The sequence below is a fragment of the Malaya genurostris genome, chromosome 1, assembly GCF_030247185.1.
Source record: "Malaya genurostris strain Urasoe2022 chromosome 1, Malgen_1.1, whole genome shotgun sequence".
Lineage (NCBI taxonomy): Eukaryota > Metazoa > Arthropoda > Insecta > Diptera > Culicidae > Malaya > Malaya genurostris.
In genome coordinates, this window is record NC_080570.1 from 130,858,148 (window position 1) to 130,877,284 (window position 19,137).

The 19,137-nt window shown below is 38.3% G+C and overlaps 1 protein-coding gene across 4 annotated transcripts in view; it reads right to left on the bottom strand.

Moving 5' to 3' along the window:
- The window catches only part of LOC131425794 (MAP kinase-activating death domain protein), a 71,126-nt gene that overhangs the window by 32,250 nt on the left and 19,739 nt on the right, over positions 1-19,137 (bottom strand). For 2 of the 4 annotated variants that reach the window (XM_058587956.1, XM_058587957.1), the window contains exons 2-12: positions 17,811-18,230; positions 9,893-10,242; positions 9,334-9,832; positions 8,913-9,274; positions 8,721-8,847; positions 8,379-8,411; positions 3,319-3,431; positions 1,957-3,253; positions 737-1,468; positions 477-677; positions 178-417 (exon numbers count right to left, since the gene is read on the bottom strand). In XM_058587956.1, the coding sequence (XP_058443939.1) occupies positions 178-417; positions 477-677; positions 737-1,468; positions 1,957-3,253; positions 3,319-3,431; positions 8,379-8,411; positions 8,721-8,847; positions 8,913-9,274; positions 9,334-9,832; positions 9,893-10,242; positions 17,811-17,972 (4,116 nt within the window). In that variant the 5' untranslated portion in view covers positions 17,973-18,230. Of the gene's footprint in view, positions 1-177; positions 418-476; positions 678-736; positions 1,469-1,623; positions 1,696-1,956; positions 3,254-3,318; positions 3,432-8,378; positions 8,412-8,720; positions 8,848-8,912; positions 9,275-9,333; positions 9,833-9,892; positions 10,243-17,810; positions 18,231-19,137 lie in introns of all 4 variants that reach the window. The other 2 variants (XM_058587955.1, XM_058587954.1) reach the window with 2 other exon arrangements.

Genomic DNA, 19,137 nt, shown 5'->3' on the forward strand with positions numbered 1-19,137 from the left:
AACACACATTTACAACTAGAGATCACAGACTAGCCGTAGAGGGAAGATGTTAGCAAACGACAAATATGATAATACTACTAACGAAGAAAGAATGCTCAATTTTGGTTGTAGCAACTTAAACAACTAGTAACTTGATTGCAGGCATAATGGACAAACCGCACCGGCCATCCAACCTACCTCGGAATCGAACGATGTAAGCTTGCTGAGTAGAACGTTCCGCTTGAGTGACAACATATCCTTGAACATTTCCGTAGTAGATTGGTTCTCGTTGTCATTTTCGGAAGGTCGACGCGATATCACAGGTTCGTTCAATACGGAAGAGTTTTTCCGAGAGCCCACAGTCGAACTCCATTCGGCCGGTTCTGCCGGACTTTGTGGAGAGCGAAGATTCTCCCGACTTCCCAACGGACTGACTGACTACTCGAAGAACAGATATCAGAAACAGTGTTCCAAATACTTTTCAATAAGCAACCTACCCGACTCGACAGCAAACTTGTTGATATGTCGGTTGTATTGTCCGTCAAATCTTTACTCCAATAGTGTGTGTGAGCGATCTCCATCATCTGGAATACAGACGCCATTCCGCCTAGACCGAAATTCGAGAATGTGCTTTCAAGTCCGTGAGTGATTGCCAACATACACTTTAGTGTTCCCTTATAGATGGGTTTTGTAATACACTAGAAAGTAATAATTTAGAAATACCTTCCTACATCGATAACCTATCGAACAAACTTACAACATCATCTATATGATCATCTGGTCCGATCTTCCGTTCCAGTGTTTTATTCAGTTTGCCGAGTACTAACATGCGATAGGATTCATCTTCCATCAGTTTCTTCAGACGATTCAGTTTCAGCCAACCAACGCCCTCGCCCGCGAGTACTTGGTTAACCAAATCTTTCAGGAATGCTTGATTCTCCGAATTACTCGAGGAACGTTCTGCATTCTGTAACCGCTGCAATTCTTCCTGGGTTTGCTTGGGTCCTGAGTGTCGGATAAGCGGAGTACGCTCTACCAGTCCTTTCCGTCCGGGAAAAGGATCGAACGATAGTTTGTCCTTGATCTTATTCTGCGATTGGTTCTGACTAGCTTGTTGACTACCGGATGTGGAACGAACTTGCCCTGAATGTTGCCCAGTCTGCTTGTTCGGTTTGTTGCTAAACAAATCCGAGAACATACTCGAAGTAGACTGGGCGATCCCGTTGAAGTCACTCGTGATCGACGAAAACAGGGACTGATTAGTGGTTGCTATAGCACTTCCGGACGGTGAAACGTTCGGTGGATGGGGAAGGGTAATGCCTTTCTTGGCAGCTGCTTCCTTAGCCGTTTTCGTCAAATCATCCAGTGTTGATTTGCCCACGTAGGTTAAATCGTCCAAAGTGTTTTTACTGGCACCGGCGGCTTGCTTTGAAGCTTCCAACGCCTGCTTGGAAGCTTCCTCGGCTGCCTTCTTCGCTTGCAATGTAAGCTACAAAAGATTAGGAAAACTCTGCGTCAGTTTCCTTCAAAAATAAAAAGGGATATTGGTTCGGACACACTTCATGCATTGAACCACATTCAAATTATGATGTGTCGGTCGGTCTACAAACTAAATATGGAAATGAACTTCAACTGCTTACAAACCTGTTCCAAAGGAGCGAGAATTTTCATATCTTCGCCTGCTTGTTCTTTCAACTCTTTGGCCTGTTCTTTCAACTAAAGTTGTTTTTTTTTGTGTGATGTTACAGATGTTAGCGGAAAGGATGTTGTTTGTGTTCGTGGCAGGTGGTTCAGGTAATAAAACAATCAATACAGAACGGAAAGGACAACATCGACCGGTTGAATTGGTTAAAATTGTTAGGAAAAAAAAGAAAGAAACCAAATCGGCATTTTAAAAGGTAAGACAGATACATCAAATAGACAAAGAGGAAAACAGTTTGGTTACACATCCCGCACCGGAATGTGTTGATGTCTTACCTTATCCACATGGGCCAATAAACCGTCCTGACTACTTTGTCGTGTAGTTTCACGAACCAGCTCTTTCGCTTGTGAGGTCAACACTTCAAACAACGATCCTTGCGAACTTTGTCGTTGTGATCCTGCCGAACCCAACGAAGGAGGGTGGCTACTCGATCCGGTTGAACCAGAACTGGAGGTTCTAGCAAGGATATTGCTTCCACTGTGCTGTTTTGCTAAATTCGGAGACAACGGAGGAGGAATCTTTCCCAATCTACTTTTTTTCGTTTCCACATCCAAAGATCCTCCACTTTCCTTAGACACTATAGTTTTTGGCGTAGTCGTCGAGTTGGAGTCCGACTCGTTTTCGAAGCTGCCTTGCTGTTCTTTTATCGGTTGAGCAATTACCTGTGCCTCGTTCCGTGCCTTAGGATTAAACTCAAACTCCGAATCACGATTGAAACTAGGGCTACTGAGATCCGATCGGCTTGACGAAGTCGATGCTGGTGAATCTGGCCGATTGGCATCGTCAGCTTCTTGATTGATAGGTCTCATACCCTCCGGATAGCGTAGAGAACTCGGTGGTCGATAGACCAGCTTCGGATCTAGATTCGAGGACATCGTTTTCGGCGCTATGTGCACGTGATGCTGATTTCCATAGACATCGTGCAAACTTGGCGAGAGGTCCGAAGAGACCATCTCTGAAACGAAATCACTTAACGAAGAATACGAAGAGCTGGTGCTTTCGGCTGCTTCAGAATCAGATCCACTCTCATCGGTAGGTTGACTCTCGTGTTGCTGCAGGCTCTTGAGGGCTCCATTGAGCGAACCATTTTCGTTCCACACGGGGAACTTGATGGGCGTCAGAGTGTGTGAGTACCATTTTGGTTTATCGCCGACTTGCGCCGGATCCAGTACTCCTGTTTGAACTCTCAAGAAGGCTACGTTTGTTGGAGTTAACGACCACTCTGCTAGCCACTCCACCGCCTGTGTTCGTGCAAACTTGTTGAGAAAGTTGGAAGCCCTTGGCCGTGAGCGTAGGAAACTGTTTATTTGAAACGCCACTACAGGACGAGGGTACAGACGTAGCGTTCGGGTATGTTCCGTGAAGTTGGCTAGCGTATTTTGAGAGTTGAAAAATCGAACCATAGCAACCCGTGTCGCTACATCCACCGAATCAACATCGGTCCCGTAAAGGAACGGGTTGGGAGGCGGTTGTCCAACCGGACTCGGTTGACGGGGTGTTCCCGCCGCTCCGGAGAATGAACTCCGCTGACTATTGCTTGCAGATCCGGGCACTTGTAAAGGCTGTGAAAACCTAGTAAGAATAAAACATGCAAGTTAGTGCATAATCTTTTCAATAATTAAATCGTCTCAACATACGCTTGATGAGCGGCAGTCGGTCCACTGAAACTTTCACGATTTGATCCAGGCTGCGAGAGATTTGTCGGTTGCACTGGGGCACCTTGGTTACCGGTTGACATGGAACCCAGAGCCTGGAAGTGTTGATATCATTTTTACCGTATGTTCTCACATTCGCAAGTGATCTAAAAGTATTCTATTTCACACATGTTTTTTTCTACATTTCGCAATGAATCAGCAACTGAGCTACTTAATACGCTACCTCAAGTCTACGCAAACAAAAGAAAACTTTAGAATAAATGTTGAAAGAGGCAAAGAATGCCGTCATTCGGCAAAAATTAGGGTTAATCTAAGACTTTAAATAAGGCTAACGTAATCCGTTCTATAATTGTAATTTGTAAACGCGTTGAATATAACCAACTTACATTTCGAGGGCCAAAAAGTATTGAAAATAAAATCTTTTTATCTGATTCTTATGAAAAGGATTTAGTACATTAAAGTGACGGAATATACAATTGAAATGGTTTCTGTTCGATATTAATTTAGTTTAGTGTCTGATGCCTCGAATTAGTTGATGTCAAAGTTTAAAAATCTGATTAGAGTAAATAGACGTAAGAATAAACGAGTTATGTAGTGACAACAATCAGTAGGAATTCGTTCCTAGTCGTCTTGTTCATTGGAAAGCATCTACAGGGAAAAGTGTTTTGACGGTGTCATTGTTAACAAAAAGTTGAAGTTTCTTTCTATGGTTACTCTCTATTGCAACTGTTGGTTATTTCGCGAATGATTTTAACTTTTCTAAAAAACTGACATTTTTGTAGTTGTTTTCTAGCAACTGGTGAATTTTGACTTAAGCTGTCAACCATTTCGCCGATAATTAAAAGTCTTGGTTAAAATCTGACAGTTCAATAGAGCCGTTCGTGAGTTTGAATCAATGAAGTAGAAACAAATGGGTTTCCAACACCAGCAAGCTATGTGGTCGGACCCACCTGTTTATATCACATTGAGTTGGACCCTTGTTAGTTGTAATATAATGTTTGAAACAGTAAATAAAATGATAAAAAGTAGTACGATAATTGCAAAACTGAAACCATAACAAAAACTTTAAGAAAAGCTTGCTTTGATTTACAATATATTCTTACTAGAGTGACTATAATCAGAGTGGCGACAGCTGTTCGTTTGGAATGACAGCTACCAGTTCCAAACGAGCAAACGACCTGTCAATTCAATGTAAAGCTAATGGAATGTTTTGAATTGTTGCCAACATTACGGATGTCGTCACTCTGGTTATAGGCACTCTAATTTTTACTATTTGACGAGGTATTTGACGTTTTGTCAGATTTTTCCAATGCCAAAAATAACTATCGTACTAACAAAAATAGATGGGCGAGCTGACTTATTTTCGATAGAATTTTTTACAATGGTTGAGATTACTATTGAACTGTTACTCCGATTTTCACCAAAAGTTAAAAAATACGCGAAATGGCATTTAAGAAGTATATAAATTTGGTTTCAATTTTGTTAACATTATTACACCAGGAAATAAAAAAAAAATCTTCCAAAATTCATTCATAACCCAAACAAAATTTCGAAAAATGTTTTGCTACTTGAAATCCTACCACACGAACATAAACTGAACAAAAAATATGAAAGCCAGAGGAGGACTTCATGATGGCACGCCTGTTTCTTAGGTGACTATAGCCGAAGTTCGTGAATTGGAGTATTCGTTGCTTGGATAATCGTTAGTTGGAGCATGATCCTGAACTAAATATCACTGGTTTATCTAAATCTAATGTCCATTTGAACGTAATTTTAATAAAAAGGTCCAACAATCTGACATTTAGAAAATATCTGCAATAAAAATAATCAGCTGTCAACCACATCGGGCCGTATGAATAAAACGTAGCATGCTTGAAGTTCGGTAGTAAATGCTACATGTGGATCACGTTCCTGTCACAAGCAGAGACTTTACTGCACAACAACTTTCGAACATGTAGTATTTACTACAATTTTTCGGTAGGTAGCTCCAGAGGTTGCTACTCGTGTGTTTGCTGATAAAGTGAAGTAGAAAAATTTTATAAAGTGACATTTTTGCAGCAGTAAGTACGTTTCTTGCTTTGTTCATACTTATTACAGCTTTTCCGACTCCGATTCGATACGGCATGGAATAAATGCCCAAATTTGAAGGTAGCATTAACTACATGTTCGAACTTGATTTTTTTATTCATAAAATGTGGTAAAGTCGGTTGTTTGTAGTATCTTCTCAAAAACAAAGTCCACAGAGTATAACGCGGTTTGGTATTAATAAAATACTAGTTCGAACATGTAGTTAATGCTACTTCCGAATTTAAGCATTTACTGCATACCGTATCGACACAGAGCCGGAAAAGCGGGCATAAGGGGCTGTCCATAAAAGACGTCACGTTTTTTTTTCACGATTTTTGTATGACAAACCATACAAATATGAGGGAAAAATCGATTTATTACATGCTGTCATTAGATTAAAAAATATCCCGAATACTACAAAATGATTAGAATTATTTTATTAATATCAATTATATAAATTAACAAAAGTATTTTGTTGGAATTGATGAAACATTCAAATCATCTGTTTTATTCCTCCTAGGGGTACACAGATATATTATTGTTTTAGGTAAAGAATAATGTTTCCTTAGTGTAGCATATAGGGCTGAGAAAATAAAGACCAAAACCTCATCAAAACGAGATCACTGCCGGAGAATCTTTTCATGATCAGTTGATCAGTGAATTTTAAATCACATCGATCAATATCGGTACTGATCTTCCGTCACACAATAAGTAGTGATTTTGAGCTAAAATGATTCTTGATTTATGTAAGTTCAATCATTGGATGATTCGATAAGCTTTGATGTTGGTGGAGGAAAATCACATATGATCAAGATAAGACATGACATCTGAAATCGTTGATCTCCCGCCCTTTTTCAAATGGAGTACAATTGAATAAACTGCATCAGAATCAGATAAGAGAAATTCTTATGATATACTATTATCAATGCTAGAAAATCAAATTACTGAAAAAATTGTCAGTGCATAACTTAAGTTGAACCGTTTGAAGGCATCTTTTTCTTTATTACTCATATTAGGCAAAATTTATAAATTTCGCTTATTTACTCGCTCTTCCGTGCACTTTTGCTGATCACAACAGAAATGATTTCCTGCATCATTCATTTCCGAGTTTACAAGAAGAAGCTTTTACATCAACAAACACACGTTTTCCTATAGAATGTAAACGTTTATTGTGAAGATTTTTTCAGGAAATAGGGCAAAGCAGTAATATAATTAGGTATTTCAAAAATACGCTCATTGAAAATATTGGACGTCACATTCCAAAAACCTCCCCCCCTTCCCCCTGTCACAAAAGGTCACGTTTTATGAAACACCCCCCCTCCCCCTTGTGGCGTGACGTCTTTTATGGGCAGCCCCTAAGCATGCACAAAGCAAGAAACGTACTTACATTTGTAAAAATGCCACTTTTTTAATTTCTGTACTTCACTTTATCAGCAAACACACGAGTAGCTACCTCTAGAGCTACCTACCGAAAACTTGTAGTAAATACTACAGTTTGTAGCATCTTTTGACAGGAACGTGATCCACACGTAACATTTACTACCGAAATTCAAGCATGCTACGTTTAATTCATACGGCCCAATGTTTGTTGCAAACTGTTTTTGCAGATTTTTAAAATCGAGTTTTTCGCAGACTCTCGTCAATATTTACAGACGATTTTTTTGTTCGTCAAGTCAGTTTAGCGTATCATACTTTATAGAGAAACTTAAGCCTGCAGACATTTTTTCGAATTTACAGACTTTCGCAATCCTGTCTGAAAATATTCGAAATTTTTACCTGTCATCTTTGTTGGAAAGAGACTGAGAGACAATGGGCCGTATGAATAAAATGTAGTAAAGTCTGTTGTTTGTAGTATCTTCTCAAAAACATAGTCCACAGAGTAAAACACGTCAAGTTCAGTTTGATTTTAATTTTTCTACTTCACTTCATCAGCAAACACACGAGTAGCAACCTCTGGAGCTACCTACCAAAAAATTGTAGTAAATACTACATGTTCGAACGTTGTTGTGTAGTAAAGTCTCTGCTTTTGACAGTAACGTGATCCACATGTAGCATTTACTACCGAAATTCAAGCATGCTACGTTTTATTCATACGGCCCAATATCTGCAGCACTCGAAATACGAATCTGCAGATTTACACACAAACAAAAACGATTTTTTTCTATTTCTGTTCGTATCATGCTAATTTTTAATGCTTATCTGAAAATTTACTTACAATTGGTTCTTAAATATCTATATTGTTGTTGTTTTCGGATATGGAAAATATGTTTCCCAAAATATTATCATAAATAAAATACATATAGATTCCCTAGTGTGATAGTTATGTAATTAAGCAGCCCATAACATTAAAAGCGCCGTATGGTGAAAAATGGGTGCGTAAATGCTCCGAAAATGTATGGACTAAGTTGCCTTCGCATTTCATACATCCACAGTAACACAGGAAAAAAGTACATCCGTTTCTCACTAGAAACGCTGTCAGTGTCTCCGTATAGTGGGAAATCTATGTTTACTTGATTTAGGATGAAATGCATTAAGGTGTGATTTTTTTTATTTGATTTTCAAAAAAACACAAAAATTGATGAAATCTGCACTTTTAAATGGCACAGAAATGGATCCCACAGAGCGGTTCATTTCGGGGTCCCACAAATTATACGAAGAACTTATTCGGAAAATTCAAAATATCAACTGCAGAAATTTTATAAGCATAAAATAACGTACTTTTTACTTTTTTAGTCTTACGTCAATCTTGCGGTTATGTCTCTAATAAAATTTTGAGAGTTTTTAATTTGAAAGAAAATCAATCGTTATGGTGTAATACTATTGAGAAAATGATTCGTTGAAATCGTTTCCGATTTCGTTGTTACTAAATTGAGAATGTGCCTAAAGTCCTTTCTCTCTGGCTTTAAAATTCAAAAACAAACTAAAATGCAACGAAACATATTTTTTTCAATAATAACAAAATTAGTAATATTTACTCCAACTCCTGCTTGATCCATCAGTTGCATTGCCTGTATTCATTCGAACAGATGATAAAGATGGAAATCATATCCAGAACGGAAAGGCACGCGTAAAATTTGCGGTGACATACGTGGGTCCGTAATTTCGGTTTTTGGTTTTGGTCATTAAGAATTTTAAAATACCCGGAAAAGGAAAGCGACAGAAAAGGGATAGAAGAGAAGAATTTATTTGAATGAAGTTGACAGCAAGAAAGTTGAAAGTCGACAGATATTTAGTGCAGGTCGATGATCAAAAGTGCAGCCTGGATGCACTGACCGTTGGTCTTTTGTTGGCCATTTGGCTGGAAGAAATTGGATTACCTGTTTTAGGTGATTTTTTAAAATTGTTCCTTCCGGTTCCGGCAGTGCTGGAATTTGATCGGCATCGCCCGACGCTGGGGTTAGCCTATTCGAGTCCAAATCTACCAGCCAAACATCGTCGGGAAGCCTTTTGGATGATGAAGCAAAGCATGCGGTTATGTAAATTTTATTCGATCAATTTGAAATACGTACCTAAAATTCCGTTTATAAAGTAGAAAAGTTGCAGGAAGCCCAATAATGAACGGGGTAGGCGCTAACAGCAACTGCTCGGCACTTCCCATACAGGTCGGTAATAATGGAATCACAGGAAACATATACTCTAACGGATATATGAGCTTCACCAACGCCATCACGGACATCGACAGAGCATTATAATCTCGAGACTGAATAATAATTTTGTGTTCGAGCAGGATCAGAGTCAGCACTTTGAGGCACGTTTCGACACCGAGTAGTTCCAAGGGTAGATGAAGCGGAAAATCCACGAATGAGAACCGAGTGTGATCCGGTAGAGAAAATACCAGAGGGGGGTGAATCGAAGGTGACAATACCTCAACCTACAAAGAATGTTATTATTGTAATCATACTTTCTCACCATGAAGCTATTGTAATATACCTCTACTCTGGTAGAACCAGGCACAGGAACCGGTGCCGACAGCAGTCTCAAAATCCAAGTTTCAATTTCTTTTACATCATGGAGTACAACCGAAGGCGTTGAGTCCGTGACCTGACTCGTTAGAACATTCCACACGCTGTCACGCCCACTTTGCCGGGAAGCTCCTACACGCTTGGGACTAGACGCGTCATTGCACGCATCAATCAACTTCTTCAGGATATATAAGCACTCGCGGAACGTTGATAGGAATGGATGATGGGACAATATGCAGAGCGTAGTAAGTGACTGACTTCGGATTTTGGAGCGTTTACGGGAAGCACGAGGTGATGGCGAATGGCTTCCTCCGGATTCCGAATCGGCTGATGGTCCAGTCACTCCCAGTCGTATCTGTTGTTGAGGTCCTCCGTAGTAGGAAGTATTCGGTGGATCCGAATCCCTCCGGCTCGGACAATCCCGATCCGAAGAGTCACTAGGTCCAATATTGCTACTTCTGTAATCACTGCAATCAAATTAGTTTTGTATTTAAGTACAATAAAAAAAATCATTGCCTAAGATTTACCTTGAAAAGGCTGAATCCGAGCTTTTCTCCATACTTTTTCGCCAGGATTCGCGTCGAAATGTCGAGTTATGTCCCTTCCGACCCGATCCGGGCAGATTGCTCGCTCCGCCAACTCCAGGAACATGTTTTTCCATAGGACGATAGAAATTCACGCAAATACCGTAGCGCGTTTTACCGGAATCCTTGTCGGTTAACATGAACACGAACGAAGTCGCATCACGTACGGCTGATCCGGTTCTCCGAGGTCCCACACTGACACATCCTTCCGGCTGACAAAAATAAACCATATCCAGTGGCAGCGGAAAGTCCGCATGGTCCGTCGGGGGATATCGACGTAGCAGCTCCGGGATCTGGACAGTAGTGGAGAAGAATAAATCAATTAACAAGCAAAGCTGATCGGATTAAAAAGTTTGATTTTTGTTACGAGGGTCCCATGTATGTGACATATGATTTATTGCGGCCGAACAAAGCCGTAATAGCAAAGGCAATATTGTGTGCCTACTTTCTAAACGGGATCCCCACACGCTACCGCTATACAAAGGTTGAATGAAAATTTATGCCATTTGACCCGGCTTCACAAAATGAATGGATATTAAATGTCGCCGAAAGATAAATCCGTAATAATTATGATTTATGTGATAAGACACTGTTTTTAGTTAAGCGTTGGCCGGCTTCAAATATATGGCATCGTTATAATTGCTGTATGAAAACTTTAATCGATACTCAACAGGAAAATTGACTGCAAATTTAGTAGACATGAAATTTTGCGAAAGATTATCACGGAGCATTGTTGAGTCACAACTGTCCCCTATTTTTGACAATTAAATTGATAAATTAGATTGATAAGTGGAGTATTATTTTGCGGGAAGCAAACACTGGGCAATAATGATATATTCTATGTATATTCTATCTATACAATCTTGTTGATTTCTGTGTTATGTTTCACATTCATAGTATTTTAGTTACTAAATTCTGGAATACGAAAAAGTTGCGGTTTCAAGTATTTTTTGGAAATTTTCAGTTTATCTAATGGGTTGTTTTTAGGAGGTTTGTCTTTTTAATAGGGATTACTCTATTGTCTGAAAATTGTTTTGACAGTGTAAAGTGACGTCTCTACTCTGTATTGTTTGGCAAAATTAAAAAATGGATTTTGCAGTTTCTTTTACTGTATTTTCGCACACAGTTTCTTAGAATCGTTGTAAATTGTTCACCAATTATATCAAAGATGCAAGTGTAGGAATCCAACTGAGTACTCGAAGAAAAATATGCACTAAAAAAGCGTTCCAAAGGCTTAAAAATCAATCGATTTTTTCATTTATTCTGCGCTGTATTTATAATGGTTGTTGGTGAATTGCGGTGTTGTTATAAATATACATAAATCAGCAACTGTTCTGGATGCAACATACAATTCCCTATAACTTGTTAAATCTGTGCAATTCAACACACATGAGAGATCTTTTAATTTAATGTCAAAATTTCTAAAGTCTCGAGAACGCAAATTTTCTAAGAGAAATTTTCACGAAGGGAGTGCAAAATTATTGCTCTTGATCTGTAGAAACGTATTCAAATTTTTAAACGTTCTTTTTGTATTAAAAATATTGATGGGTAATGTGAGAGACTTAACCGGATTGATTATTCACATTGGCTCGCTACAACTAAATCTGTGGACTTTTAGTAAACAACATCGGCGATATGGGGCTAAAAAAAGCACACATAATAATAATAATAATAATAATAATAATAATAATAATAATAATAATAATAATAATAATAATAATAATAATAATAATAATAATAATAAGTAAAATATCAAATATGATTTCAAATAACCAAAGTATAGGAAATAATTCTATACAATAACATAGACGCTATCCAAAATAAAAATCTGTCCTAATCCGCCAGCTGCGCAATCGATTGGTTTCGGTACGGTTTATTGTTTCAATGATGAGTCGAATTGATCCGGAAACGCGAAAGAAAATTCTGCACACTTGGTGCTCAGAAAGTTGTGTCACGTACAACGAAATTGCAAAACGGGTGAAAGTGCACCACACCAGTGTCAAAAATATTATCGAGAAGTTCGGTAAGACCCTTTCCATGATGGATTTGCCCCGATCCGGTAGGAAAACGGGTCCCAGCCAGGCCGGCCGGGACAAAAAAGTGGTTGAGTACATCAGGAAAAACCCATCGGCGTCGACGCGGGATTTGGCCAAGCAGTTCAACACCAGCATCGGGATGATTCAACGGATCGAAGTTCGGAACTTCCTGAAAACGTACAACAAAAGGTGCCGAAAAAGTCCCTGGTACAGCAAGTTCAGGCCAAAACAAGAACGCGAAAACTGTATAACCGGAATCTACAGAATAAAGAGGGATGCATCCTGATCGATGACGAAACCTACGCCAAGGAAACCTCTCGAGCGCTGCTCGGACCGCAATATTATACGAAATCGGTGTACCAGGACCTTGACGACGATGACACCACGGTGGCGATGGGAAAGTTTGGGTAGAAGATGTTGGTCTGGTAAGCAATTTATACCTGTGGTTTGCGGTCGTCGATTTTATTCACGAAGGGTACATTTAACGCCAAGGTGTACGAGGAAGAATGTTTGAAGAAGAGAATGCTGCCACTGTACAGAAAGCATAAGGCTCCTCCTTTCTGGCCGGATTTGGCTTCAGCCCACTACGCCAACTTCGTTCTACAGTGGTCGTTAAAAATAATGTACAATTCGTGGAAAAGGACATCAACCCACCGAACTGCCCGAATCTTTGGCCAATTGAAAGGTATTGGGCAATTGTCAAGCGGCACTTTCGGAAGGAAGGTACAGTGTCCCAAAGCATGCAGGAGTTAAAAAAAAACTGGACAGCTGCCACCAGGAAAGTAACAAAAGTAACTGTGCAGAATTTAATGAAGTATGTCAAGTCCAAAGTGCGAGCGTTTCACAGAAACTAGGATTTTCTTCAATATAATCAGTGAAATGCATAAAAATGTAATTTTTCTACAATATATCGAAAACTGATGTCAAAATGTTTTTTTTGCTTTTTTATTCAATAATCAATGTTGCTAACTACTTTTCGATACACTCCTTATTTATATTTTTTCCGTGGATCGAAATAGTCGAAATTAGTTCGTATGGAAAACAACAAATTTACCTACAAATTGGATTCCAATTAAAAGGAATTTTTCCCTCTTTTCTTCACAGCTTTAAGTGACGATATAAAATTTTTAAAACTCTTCACCCTGCAATTCCAGTACCGACAATTGTATCCGGATGAAATTCTAAAGTTCTATATAGAACGATAAGACAAATTGATGAAAATCGGTCTTTCATTGACATTCTTTTATTGTTTTGGTCGCACTTATCGTACAAAATCTAAGACTTTTTTCAACCGAAGCACCGTGTTTTACCAAAATCACACACCAGTAATTCGCAACCACACTGTGATTTTGGATTATTCAACGTGGTTTTCACACCCAAGCTTCGCGGTTTTCAAATCCAAGGTTCGGTGTTGGTTTATATATAGCGTCTATGAAATTGAACAATGCACGCTGTGTACATCGTTCGTAAAGGTGTGTTGTGTTTTTTTCTTCCGTACCAGCGCGTACCGGTACACTCAACTGCCCTGTAACTGCGGAACCGGAAGTCGGATCCGGATGAAATTTTACAGTAGCTTTGAAGACAATATGAGCTTTAACCCAAATAGCACACGTTATTACACTTCAATGACAGTAACTAATATGAAACAAATTCATGGAACAAGTTGAAGACATTGCTACATGCATTATAATCCAGCGATCTAACGCGCACATCAGTCTCAATGAAACAGAAACAACAAGATTGTGTCATGTTATAATTTGTCGATGTTTTTCTTATTCAACATTTATGACCAAAGAGTGGCATCCCATGATCAGTACTAAAATATAGAATTCAATCTGGTTTAAACATACTATATCTACTCAAAATCTACGTGCTACTCGATATTTATGGTGAAGTTGATCATTATACTTATTGAATAGCCTTCGATATTTTGGGTTTCAGAACATCGACATACACAATAATATTCATATGTTTTTTCCCGTCATATGAAATTTAGTGCTAAAAAGTCGAAATGTGTTCAGATAATTTTTTTTTGTGATCTATATTAGTTTTTCATATACCAAAGTTAAAACAGTTGATCAAACGCAATGAAGAAAACCTGTTTAAATCCACCTAGTGGTGTAATGGTACCTTTCTCATATTACTCATAGCATCATAAATATTACTGTGGAATTCACTACAATAACTGTTCATTGAATAGAAATAGGAAAGTTTGTTCGGACCTAATCTAACAAACTCTACAAATCCTGTATGTCCTGTAGTTCCGGAACCGGTAGTAGTATCTACAACCAATTTAGGAATTCCGTACGGAACTGTAACACTTTTCCTTTGAACCTATAAGTTTGTGAAAATCGATGTGGCCATCTTGTAGGAAAGCGAGTGAGACCCTTTTGCAGTTTTTAATCACCATTTCTAATTCTTCCAAAACCGGATTCAGATGACCGAAATAGCCGAAGTTGGTTTGTTTACCAGCAACAAATATGACCTACAAATTGGAACAGTTTTGAACCTAGCTAAACCTAGACTTACTATCTCATGCTCTATTTCGATTAAATCAATTAAACGAAATCTAACAAACGAAGCGAACTTGCGTTTCTTTTACTTCTGCATATGTAAGTCAAGCTAAACAGCATGAATCAGCAGCATAAAACATGTAGTAGGATTATTACTTTTATTATTATTATTGACATCATTACATCACCGACACGGTATTACTGTACTATTGACTGTGAAAATTGTATATTTTTTCAAATAAATTTTAATTCAATGATATTCGTATATTCTTTCAAACGCACTTATCATAGAATAGCTAAAAATTTTATCAACCGCAGCACCGTCTTTTACCAATATCACACACCATTGGCAGACATCCGTAACCGTTTCGATTCCTTCATAGCGTGTATGAAATAGGAAAAAAGCACGCATCGTTTGTTTTGTGTTTTCTTCTTTTTTCGGTGTTGTACATATTGTCAATCTATATGGCGATTTAAAAACTTTGACACTCATCGCCCTGTAACTGCGGAACCGGAAGTCGGATCCGGATGAAATTTCACAGCATTTTTAAAGATAATATGAGCTTCAATTCAAATCATGATTTGTGAAAATCGATTCAAGCATCGCAGGGAAAACGAAGTGAGTTCTATTTTTGGAGTTTTTCTTCACCACTTTCGGTGCTTTCGGAACATGAAAAAGGGAGAGCAGTAGTACCGAATTAAGTTTTTATGCCCACAAACAAACAAGCTCTGCAAACTAGAATAATTTATCATACATTTGTATGGGATTTGAACCTGTTTTTGACCATTGTTTGTGAAAAACTGCTAATGAAATTGGTAATTTTCCACTTATCACGCTTTAGTTTCGGAACCGGAAGTCGGATCCAGTTTGTAAAAATCGGTTGAGCCGTTTCAAAGAAAAATGAGTGCACACTTCTTCTCTAATTTTCACATATTACCTTGTAATTCCGGAACCGGAAGTCGGATCCAAATAAAATTCAATAGCAGGTTATAGGACTGTTAGTCCTTTTATTCAACCATCTCTGAAAAAAGTGAGTGCATTTTTTCCATCTTTTGGTGCATGTCATCCTGTATCTCCGGAACCGAAAGTTGGATCGGGATAAAATTCAATAACAGGCTATGAGACTATGAGACCTTTCATTTGAATTTAAATTTGTGAAAACCGGTTTAGCCATCTCCGAGAAAAGTGATGTTTTTGTTACATACATACACGTATGTATGGGGGGGGGGGGGGGTACATAACAAAGTTAAAAAAGTCGATTTTGACAGTGATTGCATAGCCTTTCTATATGTAAAATATAAAAGAATATATAAAAAAATTATTCGATGAGAATCCTTAGAATACTTTTTGGTAAATACATATACTTCTTTCACATCAGAGAGGATTATAAGGATATTTTAAAAAAAAGAGCGTGTGTGTAGCAAGTATGCCAAACATGGGACAAATGAAGTCAAGTTGATCGAATTTGACGAACAACGGTACTTCTTGATGAATACAGCATATTTCTAGCAACTCAGTTATGCACGGAGAACCCGCAGATCACAAAATTACAATGTTGCAATTGTTGTTTCACGCCCTGGTTGTTTCAACTAAAATGTTGTTGATTTAACTAACATATCTGTTGATTTTGACATAACCATTCAGGTAACCGAAATTGTTGTATTCAAATGCTGTCACTTGGCGGAGAACGAAGACAGCAAAACTCAGAACAAAAAACCTCTTCATTTCACCAGAAGCGTTTCATATTGAATATTTTCAATGGTAAATGAACGCCATTTATGTTAGTTACATAGTGGTCGTTTTATGTAAGTGAAAGTATGCAGAAGAATATAACAGTTAATTGTGAAACAAGTTTTCCATGTGTTAAATAGATATTCCTACAGTATAAATGTTTTAATTTCATCTGAGAGTAATGTATTCTAGGATAGTTCATGTCAATGTTATTAAAACCGCTTAACGCTTAAAAATTTGCTGCTAAAGTGAAGTGGTACTATTTGTATTTTCTGAAAGTGTATCTGTAGCATTAGGTTTACCAGCGAGCCATTCTGCAAGTGAAGGAAAAATTTCCTAATGCCCTGTGACCATTTTTCTGGTGAGTTCCGTTTTGAGAATTGTAATCTTTTGGTTCATTTCCATATCCTTTGTGAGTTTAGTGATTAAGATATAAGCAATTAATTAGGTAAAATTTCGTTGTTCAAGCAGTGAACGATTAGCTGCCCCCGAAGAGGCTAACAGTAAAAAATATTTATTGCAATTGGCGTTTTAAGTTCAAATAACTGAATAATTGGTTGAAACAACTGAGACATTTTTTTGCTTTCATGCATACAAGTAACTTTGCTGGGATTGTGTCTTGGCTCAATTGCACGAGTGACATCTCATTGAAACGTTTCATTGTTCGCTCAGGGTATTTGGCATTGCTCAACTGAAACGTTTCATTACTTGTTGGGTGTCGTTGCTAAGCTGCCAGCACGATAAATCAAAAATGACAGATTAGTTAAAACAACAGCCGATTAGTTGTACCAAATTTTAACCAATCAAAATCAGAAAAACAACTAATATTTTAGTTGTTTTGCGATCGCTGGCTTTTCCGTGTGGTCATAAAATATTCAGAAGCGGGAGGGAGAATAAATACTCTTAACAAAGGTAACATTGATCTGAATGGACGAAGAAATCACACAATCAATGTGTATTTTTTTTGGGTAAGCTGAGCCAAGATAATGGAAATAAATTTACATCATTTGTATTTACTGAATCTGAAATTAAGGATAATAAGGATAAAGGTATTTAAAATGTTTCTAACAAAAGAGATGAATAATAAAATTATCCCGATAAGACGGGAATACGATGAAAATTAACTATTATGAGATCTAAGATGGCATATTGGCTGTGCGCACTCTTAGAATGCCCGGAGAATCGTTCAATCTTGACCTTCTAAGTTGTGATTCGCCATATTCAGACAGAACTATTTCCAACATCTTGCCTTGACGAAACATTTCCCAGCAACTTCATCTTTCAATGCGTTATGTAAAATCATGTAATTTCTTCGCAGTATGTCTCACGCATTGCATGTGATATATGTCGTATAACAAAAAAATTCCGACCGAAAACAAGTTTGACCCCACAATCGATACACCCCACTGAGGAAAGTCAAAGTGCTCGTATATTAGGCATAACAAACGTATTGAACGCAAAATTGATTGCTGATGGTAACTGGAGCATGCACGGTTTTTTCCCCCTACAACACCAGGACCCCTTGTGGCGATAATAGGATAACATAGGTTTCTCGATCTCGAACCCGCCCGTTAACGAACCTGCACCGGTGGGGGTGAGTGTGGTCCTGCAGCTTGCATTCCACCGATTCCGCCACCGGAGGCATTGCTTGGCCGGGTAACGACCGCCGACCGGGCGCCCACAATGGCCAGATAGTCGATCAATCTTGGACACAGTGAATCACGCTGCTGCTGTTCGGCCATCCTGTCAGTCTGTGGCTGATTCAATCACCGAACACCTCCACCGACACCCGAGTGCTTATCACTGGGAATGATAATTACTCCGTCCTTTTGTCACAGTAGTCGCCGCCGTCGACACTGTATCTACGATATCTACGTCGGTCGGATGTACATTTGGGTACTGCAATTAATGTACTGTAATTTAAGTGTGGTTTTCGTTGTTCGTTGGTGGGTGGTTTTTAGAACACACTCGTTGATGTACTGGTCGCATTTTTCCTGTGCCTGGGAAGAGAAATAGAAAACACAATAAAATTGGGTCAGTGGAATTGTGGTATTGTACATTTTAGGGTATATATGTATCATTTGATAGAAAATATTATTTTCGGTTGCTATGGAGTAGAATGAAAATATCAATTGCCATACTTTGAAACTTATACCTGCTTCATATTAAATCTTGCATTATTGAAATTTCCAAGACCTATTGCAAATGCCAAATAAGTACAGCATTCCATCACAGTGAAACCAATAATGGTGTTATTAATATGCACAGAGATGACGCAATAAGATGAATTCCTCAATTGAACGCTGCAGGAGAATGTCATAGGGCTTCTCTTGTTTCTTGTTTTGCGCACAGTACCCTGCGTCCATGATCATATGACGTCACGGTATTTTATAACGAACCCAAGGGGGAAAGGACCCTCACAGCAGTGCCCAGAATGAATTGTGTAATTGAGCGTTATAATAACGCCTTAACCAGAGATTGCTAAAATTAGACGCCCATAATCCACATTTGAAAAAAAAATTCCTTTCAAATGCAATCTACAGTTGGTCGTTCGATTAAGTGTTGTTATGCGGGTTTACTTACTCAGAAAGCAGAAAGATTTAACTGCATACTGGATTAAATAAATCGAGCAGAAAGTGCATTTATGTTCAGCTTTTGTGTTTTTTCAACAGATTGAACAACAGATTTTTTCTTTCTACTCGAAGTCTGAATGTTTTAAACTTAAATGGTCTTCATTTATAAATATAAATGAAGTTAAGTTTCCGAATTTGTTATGTACAGCTAGTCCAACGGCTGTCCGGTGTCGCATATTTAAATCAGTTCAACAATGGATTTTGGTCTGTCGAATCCGATGATCGAATCGAGTAGTCGAAAATTGTTCGACATCCAATAAATCTGTTCCAAAAA